The sequence below is a fragment of the Nyctereutes procyonoides genome, unplaced genomic scaffold (genome assembly GCF_905146905.1).
Source record: "Nyctereutes procyonoides isolate TBG_1078 unplaced genomic scaffold, NYPRO_anot_genome, whole genome shotgun sequence".
Classification (NCBI taxonomy): domain Eukaryota; kingdom Metazoa; phylum Chordata; class Mammalia; order Carnivora; family Canidae; genus Nyctereutes; species Nyctereutes procyonoides.
Window position 1 is genome coordinate 39,522,513 of NW_026575043.1, and position 24,747 is coordinate 39,547,259.

Here is a 24,747-nt window from a genome sequence, read left to right on the forward strand (position 1 = left end):
GTCAAAACACAACTTGGGGGTACTTGGGTGGCTCAGTTGGTTAAGCATCCGACTCCTGATTTTGGGTCAGGTCATGATCTTGGGTCCTGAGACTGAGCCCCATGTCCAGCTCCACGCTCAGCAGGGATTTTAAGATTCTCTCCCTCTCCTACCATTCATCCTTTATGTGAAATAAATACTTAAAAAAATTATAATTAACCAGACAGGAGGAGTCCTCTCACAGTGTATATGTGTAACAGATCCTCAAGATGTGCACTTAAATATCTTAGAGTTTTGTCAGTTTTATGCCAATAAAGCTGAAAAACAGTAAAATTTTAAACTCCTCCCACAAACTCCTATCTCAAAAGGCTGATTTACATACATACACACATGTGCATGCACACGAACACACCAGGGTTCTACAAATTGACAAGAGAAAATTAAAGAGGGAGAAGAACAAGCAGACTCTGCTGAGCATGGAGCCCAATGTGGGGCTTGAGTTCACAACCCTGAGATGATGACCTGAGCAGAAATCAAGAATCAGACGCTTAACCAACTTAGCCATCCCTGTATCCCTACTCATTTTGTACATTTCCTGCTATAAACCTTTAATCAGTCTTTGAGGAGTCTTGGTTCATAGAGCATAAAATTCACCTCTTTATTTATTCATTTGCTTATGAGTATATTCAATTTATTTGTTGTTTATTCATTTTTTGCTACTACATGGAAGATAATAGCTTCAGGTCACCACACTTATCTCAGTAGAAACTTATTTTCAGAAAGCATAACTTTTATTTTTTTATTTTTTTAAGATTTTATTTATTTATTTATGATAGTCACACAGAGAGAGACAGAGAGGCAGAGACACAGACAGGCAGAGGGAGAAGCAGGCTCCATGCAGGGAGCCTGACGTGGGATTCGACCCCGGGTCTCCAGGATCGCGCCCCGGGCCAAAGGCAGGCACCAAACCGCTGCACCACCCAGGGATCCCGAGCATAACTTTTATATTAACTATTATAAAAGAGCAAATCACCACAAAGTTTCTGTATTTTAAGCCTGTCTCGTTCAGATAAAGTCTGCAGAGCATGTCAGTTTAAAAAAAAAAATTTTTTTTTTAAGATTTTGTTTATTTATTCATGAGAGACACAGAGAGGCAGAGACATAGGCAGAGAGAGAAGCAGGCTCCATGCAGGGAGCGCCATGTGGGACTCAATCCTGGGACTCTAGGATCACGCCCTGGGCTGAAGGCAGACATTTCAACTGCTGAGCCACCTACGCATCCCAGAGCATGTCAGTTAACTCTGGCATCATATTTTAGTTTCTTTCCCTCTGTTCTATCTCTTTCTTAAATAAATAAATAAAATCTTTAAAAAAAAAAAAAAAAAGCTGAATATAGAACATCTTGTCTTACCAGAAAGTGCTAAAGCTCTCAAAGACTACTAGACTCAGGAACCAATTTGGAACTCTCACTGGCCACAGATGAAACAGAGCATCAAAAGGAATAATAACGGCAGTAGATTGAAGCACAAGAAATATGTTTAAATATAATAGTTTATAATGACACTTTTAAAACAATCCATTGGTCATATTTGGATGAGATTAGAGAACCAATTAATTAATTTTGGAAATCAGTAAATAAAGGGAAAAAACCAAGCATGATCTGTTTTTCCTGTGCAAATTGTACCTCAGGATTACCAAGTAATTCATGAGCATGAAGGTTCAATTTAGAAGAATTCTACCTAAGGAGTTATAGACTATCACCATGTATGACCCTAAAGGAGTAATAAATATAGTCAGCGTTCTTCAGTGGCTATTAATATTACAAGAAGACAGGTATCCTCATGATGAAAGTATACACCATCATCTAAAAATCTTCCTATCAAAACACCTAAATCTGATTATGCCTCTATACCTAATTGTCAATCTGTAGGAAAAACCAATAGAATTTCCTATATGTTTGAGTCAGAGGAACAAGTTAAATGATACTATGTGGGTGTAATCAAAAAAGTCTAGCCTGGGGAAGCCACAGGTCAAATGGCTTGGTTTCTTCACCAAGCCATTTATATATTATGTAATATATAAAATATGTATTATATTTAATATCACCAAATATATTTTTTTAAAAAGACAAAATAGAACACTAGTAACATATAAATTGAGATGATATTGATTGCGAATTCAGAGTTCCAGGGACCTGTTTTTGGGAGAAGGGTAAAAATATTGATGCGCTTCAGGTTCCAAGTTAAATATACTTATAAAATTCTTACCAATCACTAAAAGGGGAGTGTATGATTTCCAAGCCGTTAAAGGGGAGGATAAAAGAGAAAGCAAGCAGTCAGTTAAGGAGAAGAAAAATAGTGAAAAGGTAGGACTAAAAAAAGCTGTAAAATATGGTAATAGATATAAATAGTTATATCATTGCCAGTAAGTATAAATGGACTAAATTTCATAAAGCTGAAAATTGGCAGCCTAGAAAGAAAATTCAGTATGTGTTGTGTACCTGAGACACATCTAAAATTCATTACAGAACGGCTGAAAACTGAAACGAGTCCATCAAGTTGGGAAGGCAGTCTTAGCTCTTTTAAGAGAGCATGGAGAAGACCATCTGGATGGCTCAGTTGGTTAAGCATCAGCCTTTGGCTCAGGTCATGATCTCCAAGTCCTGAGATCAAGCCCTGTGTCAGGCTCCCTGAACAGCAGGGAGTCTGCTTCTCCCCCTGCTTGTGCTTACTCTCTCTCGTAAATATATAAAATCTAAAAAAAAAAAAAAAAAAAAGTCATTAAGAATTTATTCTGTTCTCTTTTCAGGTTAAAGAAAAAGGAATTTAGTTTAGAAGAAATCTATACCAACAAGAATTATAAGTCTCCTCCTGCAAACAGGTGGGTTCATATATAGGAACTGATAGGCTAGGAAGGCTTCTGAAGTGATGGATGTCAACTTCCAATCCTTTTACTTCAGAAAGGATTTTATGTTTAATTATTGGAAATAACACAAATTGATATTATTTCCTAGCATTTGAACTGGGGCTGGTGGTAGAATGGGACAGGAACATGTGTTGAGTTAGGTAGGTACAGAAAACGTCTTACTTCAGTTTGTACTTAACGTTTTTAGCAAATATGTCCGCTGTTTTCTTCAGGACTAATAATTGTCAATCTTCAGGTACGATTCCAAACCCAAATACAGATGAATTTCATTCGTTAAGTCTCAATTCAGTTCAGACTTGTCCAGTTGCAGTTTTTTCACTGTGTTCATATGTTATGTATCTATAAATATTTCTTTTTCATACTAAAAAGATAGATACTGGCCAGAGGAAACAGTTGAGTAAGTAGTCATCAGTTGTTTTAGCCCCTTCAGGTTGACCTAAAGGGTTGGTGGCTCGGGAGATGGACCATGTGAGTCAGTGTGTTGATTCTTTTTTGTGCTCCACCCTCAGGTGTTTGGAGACCATCTTTGAAGAACCCAAGGAACGAAATGGTACACTAATCTCAATCAGTCAACAGAAGAGAAAACGAGTTCTAGAATTTCAGGATTTTACAGTCCCACGAAAGAGGAGAGCTCGTGGTAAGATCAAGGTGGCAGGCAGCTTTACCAGGGCCCAGAAGGCGGCTCTGCAGAGTCGAGAGCTGGATGCTCTGTTGATACAGAAACTAATGGAATTGGAGACCTTTTTTGCCAAGGAAGAGGAGGAGCAGGAGCGATCATCTGATTGTTGAGAAGCAATTCAGTTTGGGAGGGTCTCAATTTTAGATTTTCCAGGCTCCTTGGAAGAGGTTGCCTAATTTTGCCCTACCACCCAAACTACTCCAAATGCAGTCCATGGATTTTTACCTATTTTAAGGTGCAACCTTTTTAGGAAATGGTGAAGGAGGGTCCTCTACTTCTACTGCTGAGTATTGAACCTCAGGAATGCTCCCTTTCTCCTGGAAATGGTCCTGAATGACATCTGGCCTCCTCCCCCCACTTGCCATCCACAGGAGGAGGACACAGCACACCTTCAGTAACACTAGGATTCCAAGGACTCACAGCATTTGCACGTCTGTGTGAAAGTTCTGCGTTGTTTACGGTGGTGCTAGACCAAGATTATTTAGAGACGTGGCCTAGGGAGGGGGACCTGGCGTCCTGTCTTGTGTGGTCTCACCGGCTCATTTCAGTAGTTGAGGAAAGATGAGCTGTTGTTTCCTAATCCTTTGAGTCCGTCTGTCCAGAACTGTGTGCGTGTGCGTGTGTGTGTGTGTGTGTGTGGCTTTTTCCCATCATTTTCTCCCCTTTGTGACTGTGGGTCACTAGTGCCAGAGGAGCCCGTCCAGGCCCCATTTGAAGTAAGTTGCACTTTTTAATGTTGTGGTGTTATTTTCATTTGTTTTATTTTTTTTTTAATTTTTTATTGCTGCATGTTTGGAGCCTTTAAATGTGATTTCAAAAGAAAAATTTTTAAGACATTAAGGAGAAAGACAATAGATGTCTTCTGAATATATGACAGGCATTTGACCCAGTATATCAGTGCATGGTATGGGACGATGAAGAGACATTTTCCCATCATGTGTTTCAAGCGCCCCTTCCCCATCTTCACCTTCTGGTGTAACTCATTAGAGGGAGTATTTTTTCATCTGGGTTCTCATTCTTGCTCACTAAGGAGATATGTTTATTTTAACAATGGAAGTAAGAGCAGATTTTCCTCCCAATCATTTAAAAAATATGAATGTTGGGTGTGGTCTTAAAGGGTTTTATCTGAAGTGGTAGTATAACAGTGTTGGGTACCACAGCTCAGGCGGTGATAAAGGCCAACCCAGAGTGTTAGCAGCTGTCAGAGCAACTTGCTTCAAGAGTGAGGAGTGAGACAGGATGTGGCTCAGACCCAGTAATGCAGCCTTGCAGTGGGATCGTGAAGTTCCATAGCCAGCCCTCTCTGAGGATGCCATCATATTTGGGGCTCCTATGTCAAACCTACTGGAAATTTTGTAGTGAGCCAGAGTTAGTGGAGTTCCTTCATCTGGGCCTGTGGGAGTCTGGGCAGAGGGATGCTGTGTGGGTCAGCCAGACCCAGATGTGTCATTCCTTTTCCACTTAACTCCTGTGTGCCCTTGCCCTGCTTCCCTCCAGCTCCTTCCCTTGTGTTTTAGCTTTCTTTCAAAACAAAAATTCAGAGAATTAACATTCCTTGGCTGGTGAGTGGGATGCTACGTCCAGCCTCAGGACACTGGTCACCTCTTCCCATTCTCCTAGGAGCTGCTGCTGGAAAGCATCCACCCATGGGGACTGTCAGAACTCCAGAGATATTTTCAAAGCCAGTCTGTTAGAGAAGAGTGAGTGGTGCCGTCCTAGAGTGTGTCTCTTAGGGTTCCTTTGTCTCCCCATTTGTGAGTGGGTGGGGAGATGGGGTGGGGGTGGGGGGTTTCTATGTGCCTTTCCTTTGCAGGTTGACAGTCTATGCCACACTGGAGCAGAAGAACTGACATGAGCAAGGAAAAAAAAAGTGCCACATCTGTCTTCTAGGCCCACTGCCTCAGACATAGCATTTAGTAAGTGAAGTACACACCTGGTGACCCACGGAGGCTTCTAAGGCCATGGCCAAATAGCATTAGAAGAGAGCCACATTTCTGTACTGGCTCCAGATGATGTGAACCAGATTCCGTCGTTCTACATCCGCTTTGCCCAGACTGTATAGACACGACCTGTGTTTCACCTCAGTACCTCTCCCTTCCTGGGACAGGGTCCTCAGACACTAAATGCTTCTCTCTGTCTTTTTGCCTAAGGAAGTGGGATTAATAATCCATTGCACCCTCTGACACGTTTTTAGGGAGTGCTTCTGGACAGCTTGCAAACTCCCAACCAAATCAACAGAGCCCTACTTGCCAGCTCCATTGCCAGTGTAGACAAGTCAACAGTGTGGCAGCCATGTCATCCAGCATACTGAAGTTGAGTGGGCACAACTTTGGCATCACCACTGTTATAGAGATACAATTTCAAGTTTGCCCTTTATAGGCATGGCACTTGCAAGAACCAGGAGCAGTGATTTGGAACATTGGAGGGATGGAGGAAGTAGAGGCCTGGGCCTCTCTCCTGGTCCTGGCACTCAGAGAAAAGTAGCTCTGAGGCAGCCCTGCCTCTCCTTGAAATTCTTGCCCTGCCCTCTGACTAGGGGCCTTCCCCTGCTCCAAAGTTAAGAAGGGGCCCCCACTGCAAACTTGAAATTGCTTACCTGAAGTCGAAACCTCAAGTTCTAGTCGCGCTCAGCCACACCTGTCTTAGCATCCATTTTCTTCATTGGCCTGGCCAGCTGCAACGCTATCTGTGGTCCTCGGAGCCTGTGGAAGCTGCCCACTATGGGAGGTGTTAGTTGGCTGCTGGCACACCACCTGCCCAGAGCTACAGGAGGTCTACTTCTGGGTTGGGGGCTGGTACAATTTCTGAGTATGAGGACTTCCCACCCCAAGCGGTGGGAAGTTAAAATTAACTATGATTTACTCAGCTGTGACTCAACTCCAGAGGTGTAGTGTTTTTACTATGGGAAAGAGAGGAGAAATCTCAGGTCCAATCAGGGTTCTGCCCATCAGCTTTTCACTGAAACTTCAACTATGGGTTTGTGGGGTTTTTTTCATATTTCAGTTTGTAGCTACATTTGCCCTTCATCTGCTCTCCACCCCCTTTCCCCATCTCTCCTCTTTTGGTCACCTTTCCAGTTTCATTTTTCTATTAGTTTAAATGTACCTCAACCCCCTAAAGCAGATTATGTCCACGTTTTCTTACTGACCTTACTCTAAGAGCTACAGCTGAGGGAGGTACAGTGGAAAGACATGTAGCATTTGCCTTACTTGGAGCCTGAAGAGCTTAGAAACTCATGCTGTGAATCCCAAAACTCAGTGCTCCTTTAAGAGCTGTGAAAATCATGACACTTTGTCGCAGTTTTGCCTGAAAGGGTCTTTTGTGTGGGCACCAGAGCCAGCCTGAGGTAAATTCCAGATCCTACCATCTGGGCACGATCCTTCCCCCCCAGGGCTCACTCCCTGCCCACCAGACCCAGAGCAGTGTGGAGTGTGCAGAACGGGGGCAGCAGAGCCAGGGCTTTGGTGCAGCCTAATGGAACGCACAGCCAGTGCTTCATCCCCAGGGTGGGATTCCATCTCCTAATACCATGTACATTAAGATCCGCGAAAGACCAACTTTAGTCAATGATGCTTTTCTCCCATCACCTGAGGGAGAAGTATGCAGTTGGTGCTTTCTTTAATTCCCTTGTTTTGTTTTGTTTTTTTTCTGGAAGCTTTTCCCCTGGTATCATGGAAAGGACCTCTTAAATACCACATTGTGGGTGGCTGTATCCAAAGTCTAAATTGGCCAGAGGTATGGAGTAGCCTTCCCAGGTTCATGTGAGGGAAGGGCTCCTGACCACAACTGCACTTCTAATGTAAAAAGCTGGCTGCAGAGGAAGGCTTACTTTTACAAAAATCAAAGTTTTATATTATCATCTAACCACAAATTGAGCAGCAGATGCCAATTTGATTATAAAGTGAGGGTCCCCATATAGCCCACCATCTAGCAGAGCATATTCTCAGATTTGATGCTTGTTCTTTGTGTGTCTTCATGAGCCCCTCCCTGGTGCTGAATTGGATTTGAATTCTTGGCGAGAGGCCTCAGCATCTCCTTGGGCTGGTCTGGGCCAGTAAATAGCTGCCTGAAGTGTTTATATATTATCATGGTCAATAGTTCAGTGAAATTTGTACATTTTTGGTAACATTGGCATACATGATGCCCCTGCAGTTCCTTTTCTGTTTGGTAGTTTGTGACTCTAAAATTCCCACTGTTCTGTGTGTTAATTTATGAAAATAAATTTTTTTTTGAAAATCTTTCAAATAATTCTCAAGACTGTTATTCTTAAAAGGGGGGCACCTGGGTGGCTCAGCCAGTTAAGTGTGACTCTTCATTTCGGCTCAGGTTGTGATCTCAGGGTTGGGAGATTGAGGCCCACATGGAGCTCCGTGCTCAGCGTGAGATTCTCTCTCTCCCTCTGCCTCTCTGCTCACTTGCTCTCTTTCAAAATTAATAAATAAAAATGTTTTTTAAAAAGATTTTTAAGTAATTTCTACACCCAAGACCGGGCTTGAACTTAAAACCCCAAGATCAAGAGTCACAGGCTGAGCCAGCCAAGCACCCCCATTATTCTAGTGGCTTGGTAATAAGTTAAAATTTTACCTATAATGTCGTGAGGTTTCACCATTTTCTGAAGACTGTCCTGTGCTCAGAACATGCATAAGATTCCACCTCTGGGTGACCTTCTGAGCCTGCAGTGAACCTTTAAAATTTTACGCAATGGGGATGCCTGGGTGACACAGTTGGTAGAGTGTCCGACTCTTGGTTTTGACTCAGGTCATGATCTTGGGGTTGTGGGATCAAACCGTGTGTGGGGGCTCCATGCTCAGCAGGGAGTCTGCTTCCCTCTGCCTCTGCCCCTTCCTCCTCGCACTCGCTCTCTTTCTCCCTAAAATAAATAAATCTTAAATAAAATTTACTCAGTGGTAGCAAATCATCTCATGTGAGAGAATTTGGTATTTGAGAACACTGAGATTCATTCAGATCCGAGTCATACCCACTTAAGTGGGGTAGGGTACCTGAGCAAGTATTTGAGGTGTAATTTTTAAATAGTGCCCATTAACTTTCATTTGGCAGAGGAGGAAGAAAGCAGTTATAAATTCAAGTCAAAGTATGTTTCAGGGGGTCCCTGGGTGGCTCAGTGGTTTAGTGCCTGCCTTCGGCTCAGGGCATGATCCTGGAGTCCCAGGATCAAGTCCCGCATCGGGCTCCCTGTGTGGAGCCTGCTTCTCCCTCTGCCTGTGTCTCTGCCTTCTGTGTGTGTGTGTGTCTCTCATGAAAAAATAAAATCTTTTAGAAAAAAGTATGTTTCAAATATTAACCTATTTGGAATAAGAGTTTGACTTGTTAATGAGACTACAAGGGAGAGAATATAAATAAGTACATTAACTGTAAAAAAAAGATCTTGCCTTGTATCACATCCTAGCTATGCGTGAGGTTAGGCTATGAGTCCATTCTCAGCTCTCTCTTTAGCCACTGGCAACTAATGAATGACTGAAAACATGGCTAACACCACACTGACTTGTCCCAGAAAGAAGCATGATTTCTGAGGGTGTTCTTCCTCTGTCCAAAGGAAAAGCCATGCCCAGTGTCCCTTCTTGGCCTTTTCCAATTCTTGGGTTTCTACGACACAGAATTCCGCCCATGTAGTCTTTTACATTTGGAGAGCAGTCTGCCTCACAGCTGTGCTTCTGTTAGGTTTCACAGCTACTTGGGAAGTGTACTCTCCTACACATTTTCTTTGTTTAGAAGGGAGAAGCTAATCATCTATTAAGTGTTCTTTCTTTAGCATCTCCCATTAGAATCTTGGGTTGATAGGACCTCCTGAGAATAAGAGGACTGGTCCACGCAGCTTTAAGAATCTTCTGTGGCATCCTGCCCTCTTGCAGTGATGGGACCTCATCTCTGCAGTTCCTCTGGGACTTTGCTTGAGAAGTGTTCTAGAAAATTCCTAATTTTTAAGCAACTTCCAAGGTCATAGGTGAGTTATAACATCTCAAACTTTCAATGTCTTCTCCCTTTTCACTGAGGAGTTAGAAGCAATCTGAATAAAACTTACAGGCCCTTTGCAGTTCCTAGGACAGACCACGCATGCTCCCACCTTATGATACATTCACTTGATTTGCTGCCTCCAGTCCCCAGAATGTTGCCCCACATTTCCACATGTTCTCTTAGATCTTTGCTTTCCCAGATCACCTTTCCTAATGGGGTGTGCCCTCCCATTCTACATCACCCTTGTGATACTTTATATTTTACAGCACTTACTACCACTTTGTACATTTTCATCACTGTAATGTAAGGTCCTTGAGGTCAAGGACTTTTATTCCCTCTGGGCTCTCCTGGCTCCTGAAGCACCTAAAACAGTGCCTCATATGTTTGATAGGAGCTGTGTAAACACAGGTGAACAAATGGCTGTTTTCACAGAACTTGTTGCTGCACAGACCTGGTGAAGTCCTCTTAAACTCCCTGACTGAATATGTGAAGGCCCTGATATTCTCTTTTCAATTACTCTTCAAAGGATGTGGCCAGCAGCTGCCCAGTCACAGGAGGAAGAACTAGTCTCTTCTCAGGCCCCACTCCACCCAGCTCTGGCTGCAAGTCACACCCACAGCTGGCCTCGTGTCTTTTGATTGGCTGTAGCTCACAGGTGGGAAGGGTCGGTTGAGGAATTACCCAGAACCAAGGCAGCAGACAGTGGAGTCACATACCTGGGGGGTGGTACATACACCCCAACCTGGGGCCTGCATCTCTGGCCCAAGGACTTAAGTGTGGGGTGCTAGAAGGCAGAGACTCCCATGCATAGCAATTTCTGGGGAACTTTTCTCCCTTTTGCGTTTTTAATCTCAGACTCTTGAAGATGGTGAAATGGTCCCTGAAATAGTGTACACACAGAGGCAAATATCCCAAAGCATTGCAGCAGTTGATGAGTTGGGCTGCCTTCTCCTACTGCTGCCTGCCTAAGAGGTCTTTGTAAAACACAATTTCGCACTTGTCAGAACCACCTCTTAAAATCCCTCCATGGCTTTCTCCTTACCCCCAAATAGAGATAGTAACTAACATTCCCTGAGCCCTGCCCAAGGCCCAAGCATTTTGGGCATATTACCTCCTTGAATTCTCATAGCATCTTGAAGTAGATAGTTTTATTTATTTTTTTTAAGATTTATTTATTTAAGAGAGCACAAGCAGGGGGCAGAGGGAGAAGCAGGATCCCCACTGAGCAGGGAGCCTGATGCAGAACTCAATCCCAGGACCTCAGGATCATGACTTAAGCCAAAGGCAGACACCCAACCGACTGAGCCACCAAGGCATTTCAAAGTAGATTTTTTTTTTTTTCAAAGTAGATAATTTTAATCCCCATTTTGTAGATAAGGAACCAGGCTTAAAGCCCAAGTCTACTCCTGACCATGAGACTGTGTTACCAAACCCAACATTTCTGCCCACAGCTTCCTCTCCAGCCTCATTTCCCTCTGAAACACCACCACCCTGAATTTCTTTTTAGTTTCCCAGATCCTCCAAGCTGCCTCTTGCCTTGAAACTTTTGCATGAAAGCTGTGACCTAGGCTGGAAATATTCTTTCTCCCACCCCTTCATTGGACTGCCTCTACTTCTTCAGATGTCTGGGGGCTTTCCCCAGACCCTTCCTACTGTGCCCCCACCACTGCCCTGGTAGGCACCCTCTTAGATGCTTCCTCAGCCCATACACTTGCACCCCCTCTGAACTGCCTGCTTACTCCCCAGGGTCCCTCTGTCCCTGGGGGGACCTTTAGGAGAGAGAGCTTTAGGAGAGCGAGGTCTCATTTCCTATCCCCAGCTCCTTGCAATATTCCTGGCACACAGGTGCTCAGTCACTATTTATTTTTTTTTAGACTTTATTTATTCATGAGAGAGACAGAGAGAGAGAGCCAGAGACACAGACAGAGGGAGAGAAGCAAGCTCCATGCAGGGAGCCCGACATGGGACCCAATCCCAGGACCCCGGGATCACGACCTGAGTCAAAGGTAGATGCTCAACCTACCCAGGTGTCCCTGGGTCCACAATTTGAAGATCGATTGGTTGTAATGGCCAAAATCATTACCGCTTCTGCCATCTCCTAAGTGGCTTCCATCATTACCAAATCCAGTATAGCCATCCCCACTGCCACCATATGCAACCACCACCATGGCTCCCACCAAAGTCCCCTCAACCACTATTCCACTCACTCCATGGGGATCCCTGGGTGGCTCAGCAGTTTGGCACCTGCCTTTGGCTTGGGGCGTGATCCTGGGGTCCCGGGATCAAGTCCTGCATTCGGCACCCTGCATGGAGCCTGCTTCTCCCTCTGCCTATCTGTCTCTCTCTCTTTCTCTCTCTCTCTCCCCTCTCTCTCTCACTCTGTGTGTCTCTCATGAATAATAAATAAAATCTTTAAAAAAAATCTTAAAAAAAAGTTGTCACTCCCATCAAAACCACTTCCATGACCACCACCAAAATATCTAGAATCACTTCAACTTCTTTGGCTGGACAAAGCAGTAGCCATTTCTTGCTTAGATAGGGCTTTCCTCACTTCACAATTGTGGCCATTCGTAACATGATATTTCTGAATGATAGTTTGTCTAGGCAGTCATAGTCATCAAAGGTCACAAGAGCAAAGCCTATCTTCCTGCCTCAGTCAGCCATGATTTCAATGACTTCAATTTTCCCATATTGTTCAAAATAATCTAAGTGATGTTTGTCAGCATCTTACTTTAATGCCACCAACAAAAGTTTTTTTTTTTAAGATTTTATTTATTTATTCATGAGAGACACACAGAGAGAGGCAGAGACATAGGCAGAGGGAGAAGCAGGCTCTCTGCAGGGAGCCTGATGTGGAACTTGATTCTGGGATCCCCGGATCACACCCTGAACTGAAGGCAGCCACTCAACCACTGAACCACTCATGCATCCCCAAAAGATCTTTTTCACAGGTAAGTGGGAACCAGGTTTTTGAGAATCTTCTTTTTGGTCCCATAACTCTCCAATCCACTTGCCCCTGAAGCACCTCATCTCCAAACACTCTTGGATCTCTCATTACCACACAGTCCGTGATCATTCCCCATTGCTCAGAATGGCTCCTCAGACTCATCAGTTGTTCTAAAGCTCCCATGAAGAGCTTTGCAACTGTTCAGAATCTTTGGGAGGCTAACAGACACACTGGAGGAGGAGAAACTTGAATGATGCCTGCTTGCCAGCATCTGCAGATTGAAAGGATGTGTATTTTGTTTTTTTTTGTTTTTTGTTTTTTGTTTTAAAGTAGGCTCCACACCTAGGATGGAGCCCAGTGTGGGGCCTGTTGTGCCCAAGATTGCGAATCTGAGAAACCACCAAGGAGCCAACACCAATGCAAGTATGTGAGGGTTTATTTACAAGCTCGAGCTTGGGTCCATGTATACTCCATACAGCAGAGCAGGGACTTGGACCCCGAAGTGGGTTACAGCTGGGTTTTTTATGGACTGGTCTAGGGGATCTTCAGAAGGGATGGAGGAATTTTTTCCATTCCAATATGGGGGAAAGGGTGAGGGAGTTTCTTAAGATCTGATACGGGATTCTCTGCCGAGGGCATTCTGAGCTTTATTGTCTTTCCAATATGGGATTCCCTGCCTAGGATAATCCGCAGTTTTTCCTGTAAAGTTCAGCTCTTATTCCCAGGGACCTAAGAGGGCTGTACTTGTGCTAATGCTAAACTTGAGGTGGAATGGCCTTAATTTTCCTCGGCCTCCACAGGGCCCATACTCACAATCCTGAGACCAAGACTTGAGCTGAGTTCAACGCTAAACCAACTGAGCCACCCAGGCCCCCCTGTATTTTGTTTTTAAAGTGCACCAATCATATATTGAGTATGCATCATTTAGCATCTAGGTCATTTTCAACTGACATTTTATTTTTGAGACCTACTCAGCTTGATATACATAGATATGGGTCATTGCTTTCTTTTAAAAAAAAAAAAAGATTTTATTTATTCGTGAGAGACACAGGGAGAGAGGCAAAGACACAGGCAGAGGGAGAAGCAGGCTCCTCGCAGGGAGCCCGATGTGGGACTCAGTCCTCAGGCCCGGGATCACACCCTGAGCCAAAGGCAGACACTCAACTGCTGAGCCACCCAGGTGTCCCGGGTCATTGCTTTCCATAGTTGCAGAGTAGACCATCATAGAAGCATAATTGGAGAATTTCTACACCAGTAGTGATTCAGAGAGATGGTGCAGTCTACTGGAGGAGAGCTGGAATGATCTGAGACCTCTGCTTCAGGAAGGCAATGGCCAAACTGGATTCTTTTGGAAAATTCTTTTAACTTTCCAATTAAAGAGTATGAACATATGCACATCATTAGAACAAAGATGTCAAAGTTTTGATATCTCTTCTTGGCCTTGGAAGAAAAGGAACTTTCAAAATAAGAGACTACATCCTCATTAAGCAAATTGCCCCATTTCTCTGTGATGCTCCAGGCGGGTATGATAAAATAAGTGATACATCTGTCAACTCCAAAACTCAAAAGAAACTTTCCTATAAAGAACTGGCCAGAGCAGCCCCGGTGGCTCAGCAGTTTAGCGTCGCCTACAGCTCAGGGCGTGATCCTGGAGACCTGGAATCAAGTCCCACTTCAGGCTCCCTGCATGGAGCCTGCTTCTCCCTCTGCCTGTGTCTCTGCCTCTCTCTCTCTCTCCTCTCTGTGTATTCTCGTGAATAAATAAATAAAATCTTAAAAAAAAAAAAAAGAACTGGCCATCTTGGATTGTTAATAAGATTTTTAGCAAGGTTTAGACTGAAATAAAAATGAGGAAGGTCAAGTTATACATTTTGAAAGAACTCCTTTGGAAAGAAAAATCATAAAAATAATATATAAAGTTTAAAAGAATACATTCTATGTATGAAATCTAAATTAGATGAGCATTCCTAGTTGTATTAGTGAGCTATTCTTGCAATACTGCTGCATAACAAACCACCCTAAATTCAGTGGAGAACAACAGTGAGCATTTACTATCCTTGTGGATCTATATAGGTCACCTGTGGCTTGGCTGATCTAGAGTGGGCTCAGTTCAGTGGCCCTGCTTCAGACTTCAGGTCAGCTGGGCTTGGCTGTAGTTTGGGTACTAATCTGGTCCAAGTGTCTCTCACACTTCTTGCACCAATAGCTCCCCAGAGCAAAAGAACCAAGCCAAACCATACAAGCACATTTAAGGCCTCTGCTCTTCTCATCATTCCATGCTCCAATGACCAAAGCAAGTCAGATGATCAACCTCAAGATCATCAGAGCAGGGGGAAATATTCCCTCAAGATCATCAGAGCAGGGGGAAATATTCCCTCAAGATCATCAGAGCAGGGGGAAATATTCCACCCATAGTGGGAAGAATCACAAAGCCACAAGGGAAAGAGTAAGAATGTAATACAGGGAGGTATGAAGAACTGGGATAAATGGGTAATAATTCAACCTACCACAGAATGTAAGAAAACAAAATTGATAACAGTTATGAACAGAAATAGCAAAAAAGGGATCCCTGGGTGGCGCAGCGGTTTGGCGCCTGCCTTTGGCCCAGGGCATGATCCTGGACACCCAGGATCGAATCCCACGTCGGGCTCCCGGCGCATGGAGCCTGCTTCTCCCTCTGCCTCTGTCTCTGCCTCTCTCTGTGTGTGTGTCTCTCATGAATAAATAAATTAAATCTTTAAAAAAAAAAAAAAAGAAATAGCCAAAAAGTTGCTTTACCTGAAAAGTAATCTTATGAACATCAAAAAATCTGCTTTGCCAAACAAGTTTTTGCCAGTGTTTTTGGCCCCAGCTTCAAAGTCACAAAAATGAAAATCTCAGCCAGGACCCTTGGAATTTCTTCCTCCGACTGTATTCTGCAAATCATTCAGATGTTAAAGCTCCCGCAACTATGTAACAAAACTTGTGTTTACTGAATGGAGTTAAATGCCTTTGGCATTCCTCACATCCCCCTCCACCTTAGCTCTGGATTCAGTTACCAGCAACAGAGTTCTATTTGTTACCCTTCAGAACCCACATTGTCCCAGTATTCTTTGGAAAGCATAGAATTCATAAAAAGTCATCCTGAAAAATTGTTGGACAATCTGGGTGTAATAGCTCAGCCATTTAACTTATTGACCCCATAAACCTTAGAAAGTCATATGACCTCATTAAGATGAAAGACTTGAACAAAAGTGATCTACCCACAGCTACTTTTGCTCCCCTCAATCCAACTCTACACAGCAGCCTGAGTGGTATTTTTAAAAAATTCATCAAAGAAAGGGTTTATTCCAGGGGCAGCTGAATGAGGAGACAGAAGGCAGCTCAAATCTGTCCAGAATGAGATTTTTTTTTAAAGAAGAAAATCTTTTTTTTAATCTTTATTTTTATTATTTATTTTTTAAGTAATCTCTATGCCCAACATAGAACTCACAATCCTGAGATCAAGAGACTAAGCCAGCCAGGCGCCCCTGGAATGAGATTTTTTAAAAAAATATATTTTATTTAGGGGATCCCTGGGTGGCTCAGCAGTTTGGCGCCTGCCTTTGGCCCAGGGCGCAATCCTGGAGTTTCGGGATCAAGTCCCGCGTCGGGCTCCCGGCATGGAGCCTGCTTCTCCCTCTGCCTGGTTCTCTGCCTCTCTCTCTCTGTCTTTCATGAATAAATAAATAAAATATTTTAAAAATAAATAAATTTCTGTTAGTTTATTTTTTAGTTCCAAATTGTTTGGGTCATCTGGATAGCTCAGTGGGTTAAGTGTCTGCCTTCTGCTCAGGTCACGATCCCAGGGTCCTGGGATCCACCCCATGTCAGGCTCCTCACTCAGCGTGGAATTCACTTCTTTCCCCCCGCCCCCGTGCTATCTCGCTCGCTCGCTCTCTCAAATAAAAAAATCTTAAAAGAAAATTGAATCTCAGGGTATTGCAAATTGGTTCTTAGATCCTAGGCTAACTCTGCCCCCTAGTGGTAGTAGGGAAATTTTGGAAGAAATGAACAGCGGGTAGCTGTTGAATGCTTCACAACTACCAGGTGCTTTTAAATTGTCCTGTGTCATTTCATCCTCCAATCCCATGCACTTAGTGATATCCAATGTCCAGATAAGTCACGGAGACGCAAAGTGCTTAAGGCATTTAACCAGGGCCACATAACTAGTTGGACAGTTGGTTTCCAGCAGTGGCCCAGCAGTATGGAGAACTCTGTTTATCTGGATTTCCCATTGTTGAGATGGGCATCTCAGGCAATGAGAATTACAGTAATGCTCCAGGTTTTACAGTTGGGAGACAGAACAGAACTTTTGGAGAGTTTTACTTGGTCAGCATCTTTCATGCTGTCTGCATTTATTTAGAGCCAGACACTGTACTGGGGATTGTCTCTAAATGCAACTTAAGTTAATGTGAATCTTCTAAGGAGGTTGCATTTTCTTTTTCTTCTTCCTTCCTTCCTTCCTTCCTTCCTTCCTTCCTTCCTTCTTCTTTCTTTCTTTCTTTCTTTCTTTCTTTCTTTCTTTCTTTCTTTCTTTCTTTCTTCTTTCTTTCTTTCTTTCTTTCTTTCTTTCTTTCTTCTTTCTTTCTTTTCTTTCTTTCTTTCTTTCTTTCTTCCTTCTCTTTCTTCTTTTTAAAAATTTTATTTGGGATGCCTGGGTGGCTCAGCGTTTGAGCATCTGTCTTTGGCTCAGGGTGTGATCCCATTTCGGGGATCATCCCGCATCGGGCTCCCTGTGAGGAACCTGCTTCTCCCTCTACCTGTGTCTCTGCCTCTCTCTGTGTCTCTCATGAATAAATAAATAAAATCTTTTTTTAAAAATAAAGTTTTTATTTATTGGGATGCTTGGGTGGCTCAATGGTTGAGCATCTGCCTTCAGCTTGGGTCATGGTCCTGGGGTCCTGGGATCGAGTCCCACATCAGGCTCCCTGCGAGAGACCTGCTTCTCCCTCTGCCTGTGTCTCTGCCTCTTTTATTTATTCATGAGAGACACAGAGAGGCAGAGACACAAGCAGAAGGAGAAGCAGGCTCCATGCAGGGAGCCTGATGTGGGACTTGATCCCAGGACCACCGTAGGATCATGCCCTGAGCCGAAGGCAGACACTCAACCTCTGAGCCACCCAGGCATCCCAAGAGGTTGCATTTTCAAAGTAGAGAAGAGATTTGACTTGGCCACCTCATTTACAACTCTTTGGAATAACATCTCACACACTGTGGGCATCATCCCTCCTGGATATAGGACTGGGTGCCTTTCCCTGCTGAAGGAGGGCCAGTGAAGGCAAGCGCAGATGAGCAGGGACAATGTTTTAAACTTTGGGACTCTTTTTTTACTAAAACCATCCCACTATCCATTTCTTTCTTTTCCTTAAGCTTGGAAAAGTGTAGGCTCTCTCTCCCACCAGACTGCATTACAGTAGAGATGATGCTTTCAGGGGTTATCAACTGCAAGTGGAAGGACTAGAATTTGGTTGCTGTTGTCCAAGAGTACCCTAGAAGCTATGTCAGGGGTAATTCCTTCACTTTGGCTGCATCATGCAAACTGCATGTACCTGATTCAGGTAAAGACGCTACTGCAATCTATCAGTTGCTCCTTCGCACTTACTACATGAAGACAGCTTTTCCTGGGCCAGTGAAGATGGCCATGAGCCTACAGTGAACTCAGCCCCATTGACTACATGTATGCGCCTGCAGGTCACGCTCCACATTTAGGTCAGCAACACAGCTTTGGAAGAACTGTAATGCTTTCCAGGAGGCCAGGGGCTAGAGGAGAGGACCCGGGCACCTGCCTGTCCCCCCACCCCCCCAGTCTCCTTTTGTTATTTGCTGCTCATGTTTGTTTCTCATGCCACTTCTTCCTTGTTCTCCCTACATCCTTTCCTCTCTCCCCTACCCAGTCCCTCTCGCTTTTCCTTTTTTTTTTTTAATTTTTAAATTTTTATTTATTTATGATAGTCACAGAGAGAGAGAGAGAGAGAGAGAGAGAGAGGCAGAGACACAGGCAGAGGGAGAAGCAGGCTCCATGCAGGGAGCCTGATGTGGGACTTGATCCCAGGACCACCGTAGGATCATGCCCTGGGCCGAAGGCAGGTGCTAAACCACTGAGCCACCTGGGAATCCCCTATGCACACGTATAGAAACATATATATGTATATATTCCTAAAACTTAAGAGTGTTAGAATGTGTGTGTGTGTGTGTTCTTAAAATATAAGAGGTTGTATATTGGTGTCTTTTAATTTTGTTGTTGTTACTCACTCTAAAAAAATGTAATGATTACCCTAATCTGATAAATTGTCCTCGGATTTCTTTTTTTTTTTTTTAAGGTTTGTTTGTTTATTTTTAGTAATCCCTACACCTGATATAGGGCTGAACATAGGGCCCCAAGATCACAAGTCACATGTTCTACCAGCTGAGCCAACCATGCACCTCTCTTCCTTTCTTTTTTCTTTTCTTTTTTTTTAATTAAAGATTTATTTATTTTACTTGAGAGAGAGAGAGAGAGAGAGAGAGTAAGAGAGAGCACAAGCAGGGGGAGAGAGAAAGGAGGCTCCCCACTGAGCAGGGAGCCCTGTGTAGGGCTCAATCTCAGGACTGGGATCATGACCTGAACTGAAGGCAGATATTTAACAGACTGAGCCACCCAAGTGCCCCACTGCTCCTTCATTCAATACTATTGAGACCTGATGTGACATACGCTGGAAGGAAAAGTCTTCATATTCTTCAGCTGTTCATCAAGCCTGAGCTCTACAAGGGTCATTCCAGAAATGGTCTCTGGAAAACAGAAATAGAAAATGATTTCTTTTCCCCTAAAACTTGTTTGGCTGTGTGACCAATCAGAGAGAAACTGGAGAGGTTTTCATGGAGCAAATTTCTTTAGCCAAGCTTAGTTCAGTAATTTTTGTCTTTGATTTTGGCTTTCCCAGATTTTTTTCATTTTGTTGATTAAATTATAATTTAACCACTGAAGAATTACATTTATCATTTGATGAGTTTCAACAAATGTATACACGTATCCAGCCACCACTCATATTTCTATCACCCCAGAAAGTTCCTTCATTCATCCTTCCAGTTAATCACTCCTGCCCCCCAGAGTAGCAACTACTCAGTATTCCATAGATTAGTTTTGTCTGTTCTTGAATTTTGTATCTTTGCAATCAGACAGTATTACTCTATGGTATCTGACTTATTTTGCTCAATGTAATGCTTTTGTAATGGACATTTGAGTTGTTTCTAGTTTGGGAACCTTATGAGTATAGCTGCTATATACATTCTTGTCAAAAAGGAAACAAAATCTAGTGGATTAAAGGTGTATTAGAGCATTAACACAAAAGGTAAAAATGGGTAATGGAATTTTAAATGTTCTAAGATGCTTGCATTGACTAGGAATGAATAAAAGTACTAACTTGTACTTTTTACCATACTTTTGAGGGTGAAAAATAAAGGTGGAGATATTTGTCAGGTCCACGGATTGGGAGCCTCAATATTATTATTCACCAAATTGATCTCTGGATTCAACACAATCCTAATAAAAGTCTCAACAGGCTTTTTGTTGTTGAAATTCCCAAACTGATTCTAACATTTTTGTGGAAATGAAGAACCTATAAAAGCCAAAACAGGGGTACCCAGCTGGCTCAGTCAGTAGAACCTGTGACTCTTGATCTCAAGCCCGCTGTTGGGCAGAGTTTACTAAAAAAAAAAAAAAAAAAAAAAAAAGATTTACACTAAAGCAACAGTAATTAAGACAGATCAACGGAACAAATGGAGATCACTGGAATCCAGAAATAGACCCACTAATGTATGATCAGCTGATTTTGACAAAGATGCCAAGGCAATTCAAAGGGGAAGGGAAAATCTTTTTAGCATTGGTGCTAAAAAAATTGATAAGTTTATAGAAAAACGAACCTAATTTCATACATATAAATTAGTTTGAGGTGAGCCATACACCAAAATATAAAAAATAAAACTGCAAACTTCTAGAAAAAAATGTGGGAGAATATCTTTATAGCCTTTCCTAGGATTAAAAAAAAACCTATTAAAGAAAAAAATCACTTAAACTCCATTAAAATTAAAAACTGCTTATCAAGAGATTCCATTAATAATACGAAGAAATTGCAATACATATCTCTAACATATACTCTAACAGAGTATATAAGCAACCCAGAAAACTCAATAACAAAAATTCAAACAAGCTAATTTTCTTAAATATTTTATTTATTTATTTGAGAGAGAGAGAGAATGAGCAGGGGGAGGGGCAGAGGGGAAGGGAGAGGGACAAGCAGACTCTGCTGAGTACAGAGCCCTATGTGGGGCTCCATCTCACAACCCTGAGACCACGACCTGAGCCAAAATCAAGAGTCCTATGCTTAACTGACTGAGCCACCCTGGTGCCCCAACCTAATTTTTTTAATGGGTAAAAGATTTAGCAGACATTTCACAAATAAAGATATATGAATGGTCAGTTAGCACAAAAAAAAGTGCTCAATGTTATTAATCTCCTGGATAATACAACTTAAACCATAAAAAGATATCACATCATATGCATTAGAGTGGTTAAAATTAATGTTGGTGAAAATGCGGAGCAACCAAACTAATATTCCTAATTGACGGTAGGAATGTAAAATGATACAACCACTTTGGAAAACTTTTTGTTAAGTTCTTATAAAATAAAATATCTATTTACCCTATAATGCAGAAATTCCAGTCCCAAGAAAAATGAAAATTTCTGTTTGCAAAAGTATTTGTACAAGTAAGTTTACAGTAGTCTTATTCATAATAACTCCAAACCAGAACTCAAATGCCTATCAGTAGGAGAGGGGAAAAACTGTGGTGTGTTTGTATAATGGAATATTACTTGGTAGTAAAAATAACAGAATTACTACAACATGCTTGCATCTCAAAAACATTATTCTAAGCAGAAGAGGTTGAAAACACTCTAAATGATTCCATTTAAAAAGTTTGCAGGGGGACACCTAGGTGGTTCAGAGATTGAGTGTCTGCCTTCGGCTCAGGGCGTGAGGAGGGGCCTGCTTCTCCCTCTGCCTGTGTTTCCGCCTCTCTCTCTCTCTGTGTCTCTCGTGAATAAATAAACAAGATTTTTTTTAAAGATTTTATTTATTTATTCATGAGAAACACAGAAAGAGAGAGAGAGAGAGAGGCACAGACACAAGCAGAGGGAGAAGCAGGCTCCATGCAGGGAGCCCGACACGGGACTCAATCCCGGGTCTCCAGGATCAGACCTGGGCCAAAGGCAGACGCCAAACCGCCGAGCCACCCAGGCTGCCCTAAACAAGATTTTTTTTTTAAACTTTTAAACTTTTTTATTTTTTTACTTTTATTATTATTTGTTAAGATTATTTATTTATTTATTTATTTATTTATTTATTTATTTATTCACGAGACACAGAGAGAGAGAGAGGCAGAAACACAGGCAGAGGGAGAAGCAGGCTCCCTGAGGGACTCAATCCCTTGACCCCAGGATCATGACCTGAGCCAAAGGCAAACACTCAACTGCTGAGGCATCCAGGCGCCCGAAAAATTTTTAAATTTTTGAAAATAATCTCTATCACAACATGGGCTTGAATTTACTACCTGAAGATCAAGAGTCATATGCTCTACTGACTGAGCCAGCCAGGCATCCCAGAATGATTCCATTTTTTGTGAATCCAAGAACAGGCTGCAGGAACATAGTGCTAAAAATCAGAACAGCGATTGCTGATGGATAGCAGAGATTGTGTGGAAGAGATTTGTGGGACAGCCCGGGTGGCTCAGCGATATAGCGCCCTCTTCAGCCCAGGGCCTGATCCTGGAGACCTGGGATCGAGTCCCATGTTGGGCTCTCTCTGCCTCTCTCTGTGTCAAAAATAAATAAAATCTTAAAAAAAAAAAAAAAGACTTGTGTATTTCTGTATGTGTGAATTTTATCTAAACAAAAAAGGACAAACATATATGTTTTAATTCCTAGGGTAACCACTGAAAGACTAGTACAGAAATGGTACTATCAGTTAACAAAAGGTAGAGTAGAGTAATTATGAAAGAAACTTGATGCATACACAAGTAGGTGAGCAAAAAGAGAATATAGAACATTTGGCCAAATAGAAAATACATGTAAGAAAGTCTATTTAAATCCAAATTTTTGATAATTTAATTGATGTCCTAAAAATCCAATTGAAAGATAAATATTGTCAGGCTAAATTAAAAAACAAGACCCAATAATATGCTGCTTATAAGAGACACACTATAGGGGCGCCCCGGTGGCTCAGTGGTTTAGCCTCTGCCTTTGGCTCAGGCCATGATCCTGGAATCTGGGATCGAGTCCCATATCGGGCTCCCTGCATGGAGCCTGCTTCTCCCTCTGCCTGTGTCTCTGCCTTTCTCTCTGTGTGTCTCCATGAATAAATAAATAAAATCTTAAAAAAAAAGAGACACTATAAATGCAAGGGCACACAGAGTCTGAAGACATAATGATGAAAAAGTTGTACTATGCAAACAACAAACAAAAAGCAAAAAGCATAGCTGTATTAATAACAGATGTGGTTAGATTTCAAGGCAATAGCATTACTAGAGACAAATAGGGACATTCATAATGGTAAAAAAAAAGGGGGAGGGCAAACCCAGCAGGAAAATATAACAATCTAGAATTTGTATGAATATTGAAATAACGCTAAATAAAAATATATTGAACTAAAAAGAAAAATAGACAAATCTATATTATAGTTGGAGATATGAACATCTCTCAACTGATACGACAGGTAAACAAAAATTAGTAGATTATAGAAGATCTGAAAACCTGTATTAATCAATTTAACCTAATTGATATATATTTTAGGGCAGCCCCAGTGGCGCAATGGTTTATCGCCGCCTGCAGCCCGGGGTGTGATCCTAGAGATATGGGATCAAGTCCCAAGTCGGGCTCCCTGCATGGAGCCTGCTTCTCCCTCTGCCTGTGTCTCTGCCTCTCTCTCTCTGAATAAGTAAATAAATCTTAAACAAAAAAAAGAGAGAGAGATTTTAAAAATTAACCAGGCCACCTGGGTGGCTTAGTTGGTTGAGTGGCCAACTCTTGGTTTCGGCTCCAGGCATGGTCTTGGGTCGTGGGATCAAGCTCTACATCGAGTTTTGCTTTCAGTGAAGGGTCTGCTTTCTCCTTCCATCTGCTCCTCCCCCTGCTCATGTGCTCTCTTTCTCTCTCTCTCTCTAAAATAAATAAATAGGGGATCCCTCGGTGGCTCAGCAGTTTAGTGACTGCCTTTGGCCCAGGGCGTAATCCTGGAGTCCTGGTATCCAGTCCCACATCAGGCTCCTGCATGGAGCCTGCTTCTCCCTTTGCCTGTGTCTGCCTCTCTCTCTCTCTCTCTCTCTGTCTCATGAATAAATAAATAAAACAATAAATAAATAAATAAAATCTTAAAAAAACATTAACCATATTTGAGCCACAAAGCAGATGTCAACAAATACAAAGGATTGAAATTCCAAGTAAATTCTCTGAACACAGTGGAGTTGTGTTAAATATCAGTTACAAATAAAACTAGATAAACCCAAAGTCTTTTTTAAATTAAGCAATACATGGTTATCTTCAGGGTCAAATAATAAGTCATAATTTACTTTATGAATTCTTTTTTTAAAATATTTTATTTATCTATTCATAGACACACAGAGAGAGGCAGAGGGAGAGGGAGAAGCAGGCTCCATGCAGGGAGCCCGATGTGGGACTCGATCCCAGGTCTCCAGGATCACACCCCAGGCTGCAGGCGTCACCAAACTGCTGCGCCACCGGGGCTGCCCCTACTTTATGAATTCTTATAAGATTTTAAGTAATCCCTATACCTAACATGGGGCTCAAACTTACAACCCTGAGATGAAGTCACATGCTTCACCAATTGAGCCAGCCAGGCGCCCCTACAATGTATTTTAATACATTGAGATTAATACATATAGAATTATCAAATCATTGTGTTGTACTCCTGAAACTAATGTAATGTGTGAATCATTCTTCAATTTAAAAAAGTAACGATTTTTTAAAATGTCTTTTAGGGGCACCTGACTGGCTCAGTGGATGGAACATGTGATTCTTGATATCGGGGTTGTGAGTTCAAGCCCCACGTTGGGTATAGAGATTACTTAAAAATAAAATCTTTAAAGAAAAGTATTTTGAGGGATCCCTGGGTGGCGCAGCGGTTTGGCGCCTGCCTTTGGCCCAGGGCGCGATCCTGGAGACCCAGGATCGAAT

At 42.4% G+C, this 24,747-nt stretch overlaps 1 protein-coding gene across 8 annotated transcripts in view; it reads left to right on the forward strand.

Moving 5' to 3' along the window:
* The window catches only part of PRR14L (proline rich 14 like), a 56,295-nt gene extending 50,934 nt beyond the window's left edge, over positions 1–5,361 (forward strand). For all 8 annotated transcript variants that reach the window (XM_055322176.1, XM_055322175.1, XM_055322183.1 and 5 more), the window contains 2 exons: positions 2,788–2,859; positions 3,414–5,361. In XM_055322176.1, the coding sequence (XP_055178151.1) occupies positions 2,788–2,859; positions 3,414–3,693 (352 nt within the window). In that variant the 3' untranslated portion in view covers positions 3,694–5,361. The remainder of the gene's footprint in view (positions 1–2,787; positions 2,860–3,413) is intronic.
* The last annotated feature ends 19,386 nt before the right edge of the window (positions 5,362–24,747 follow it).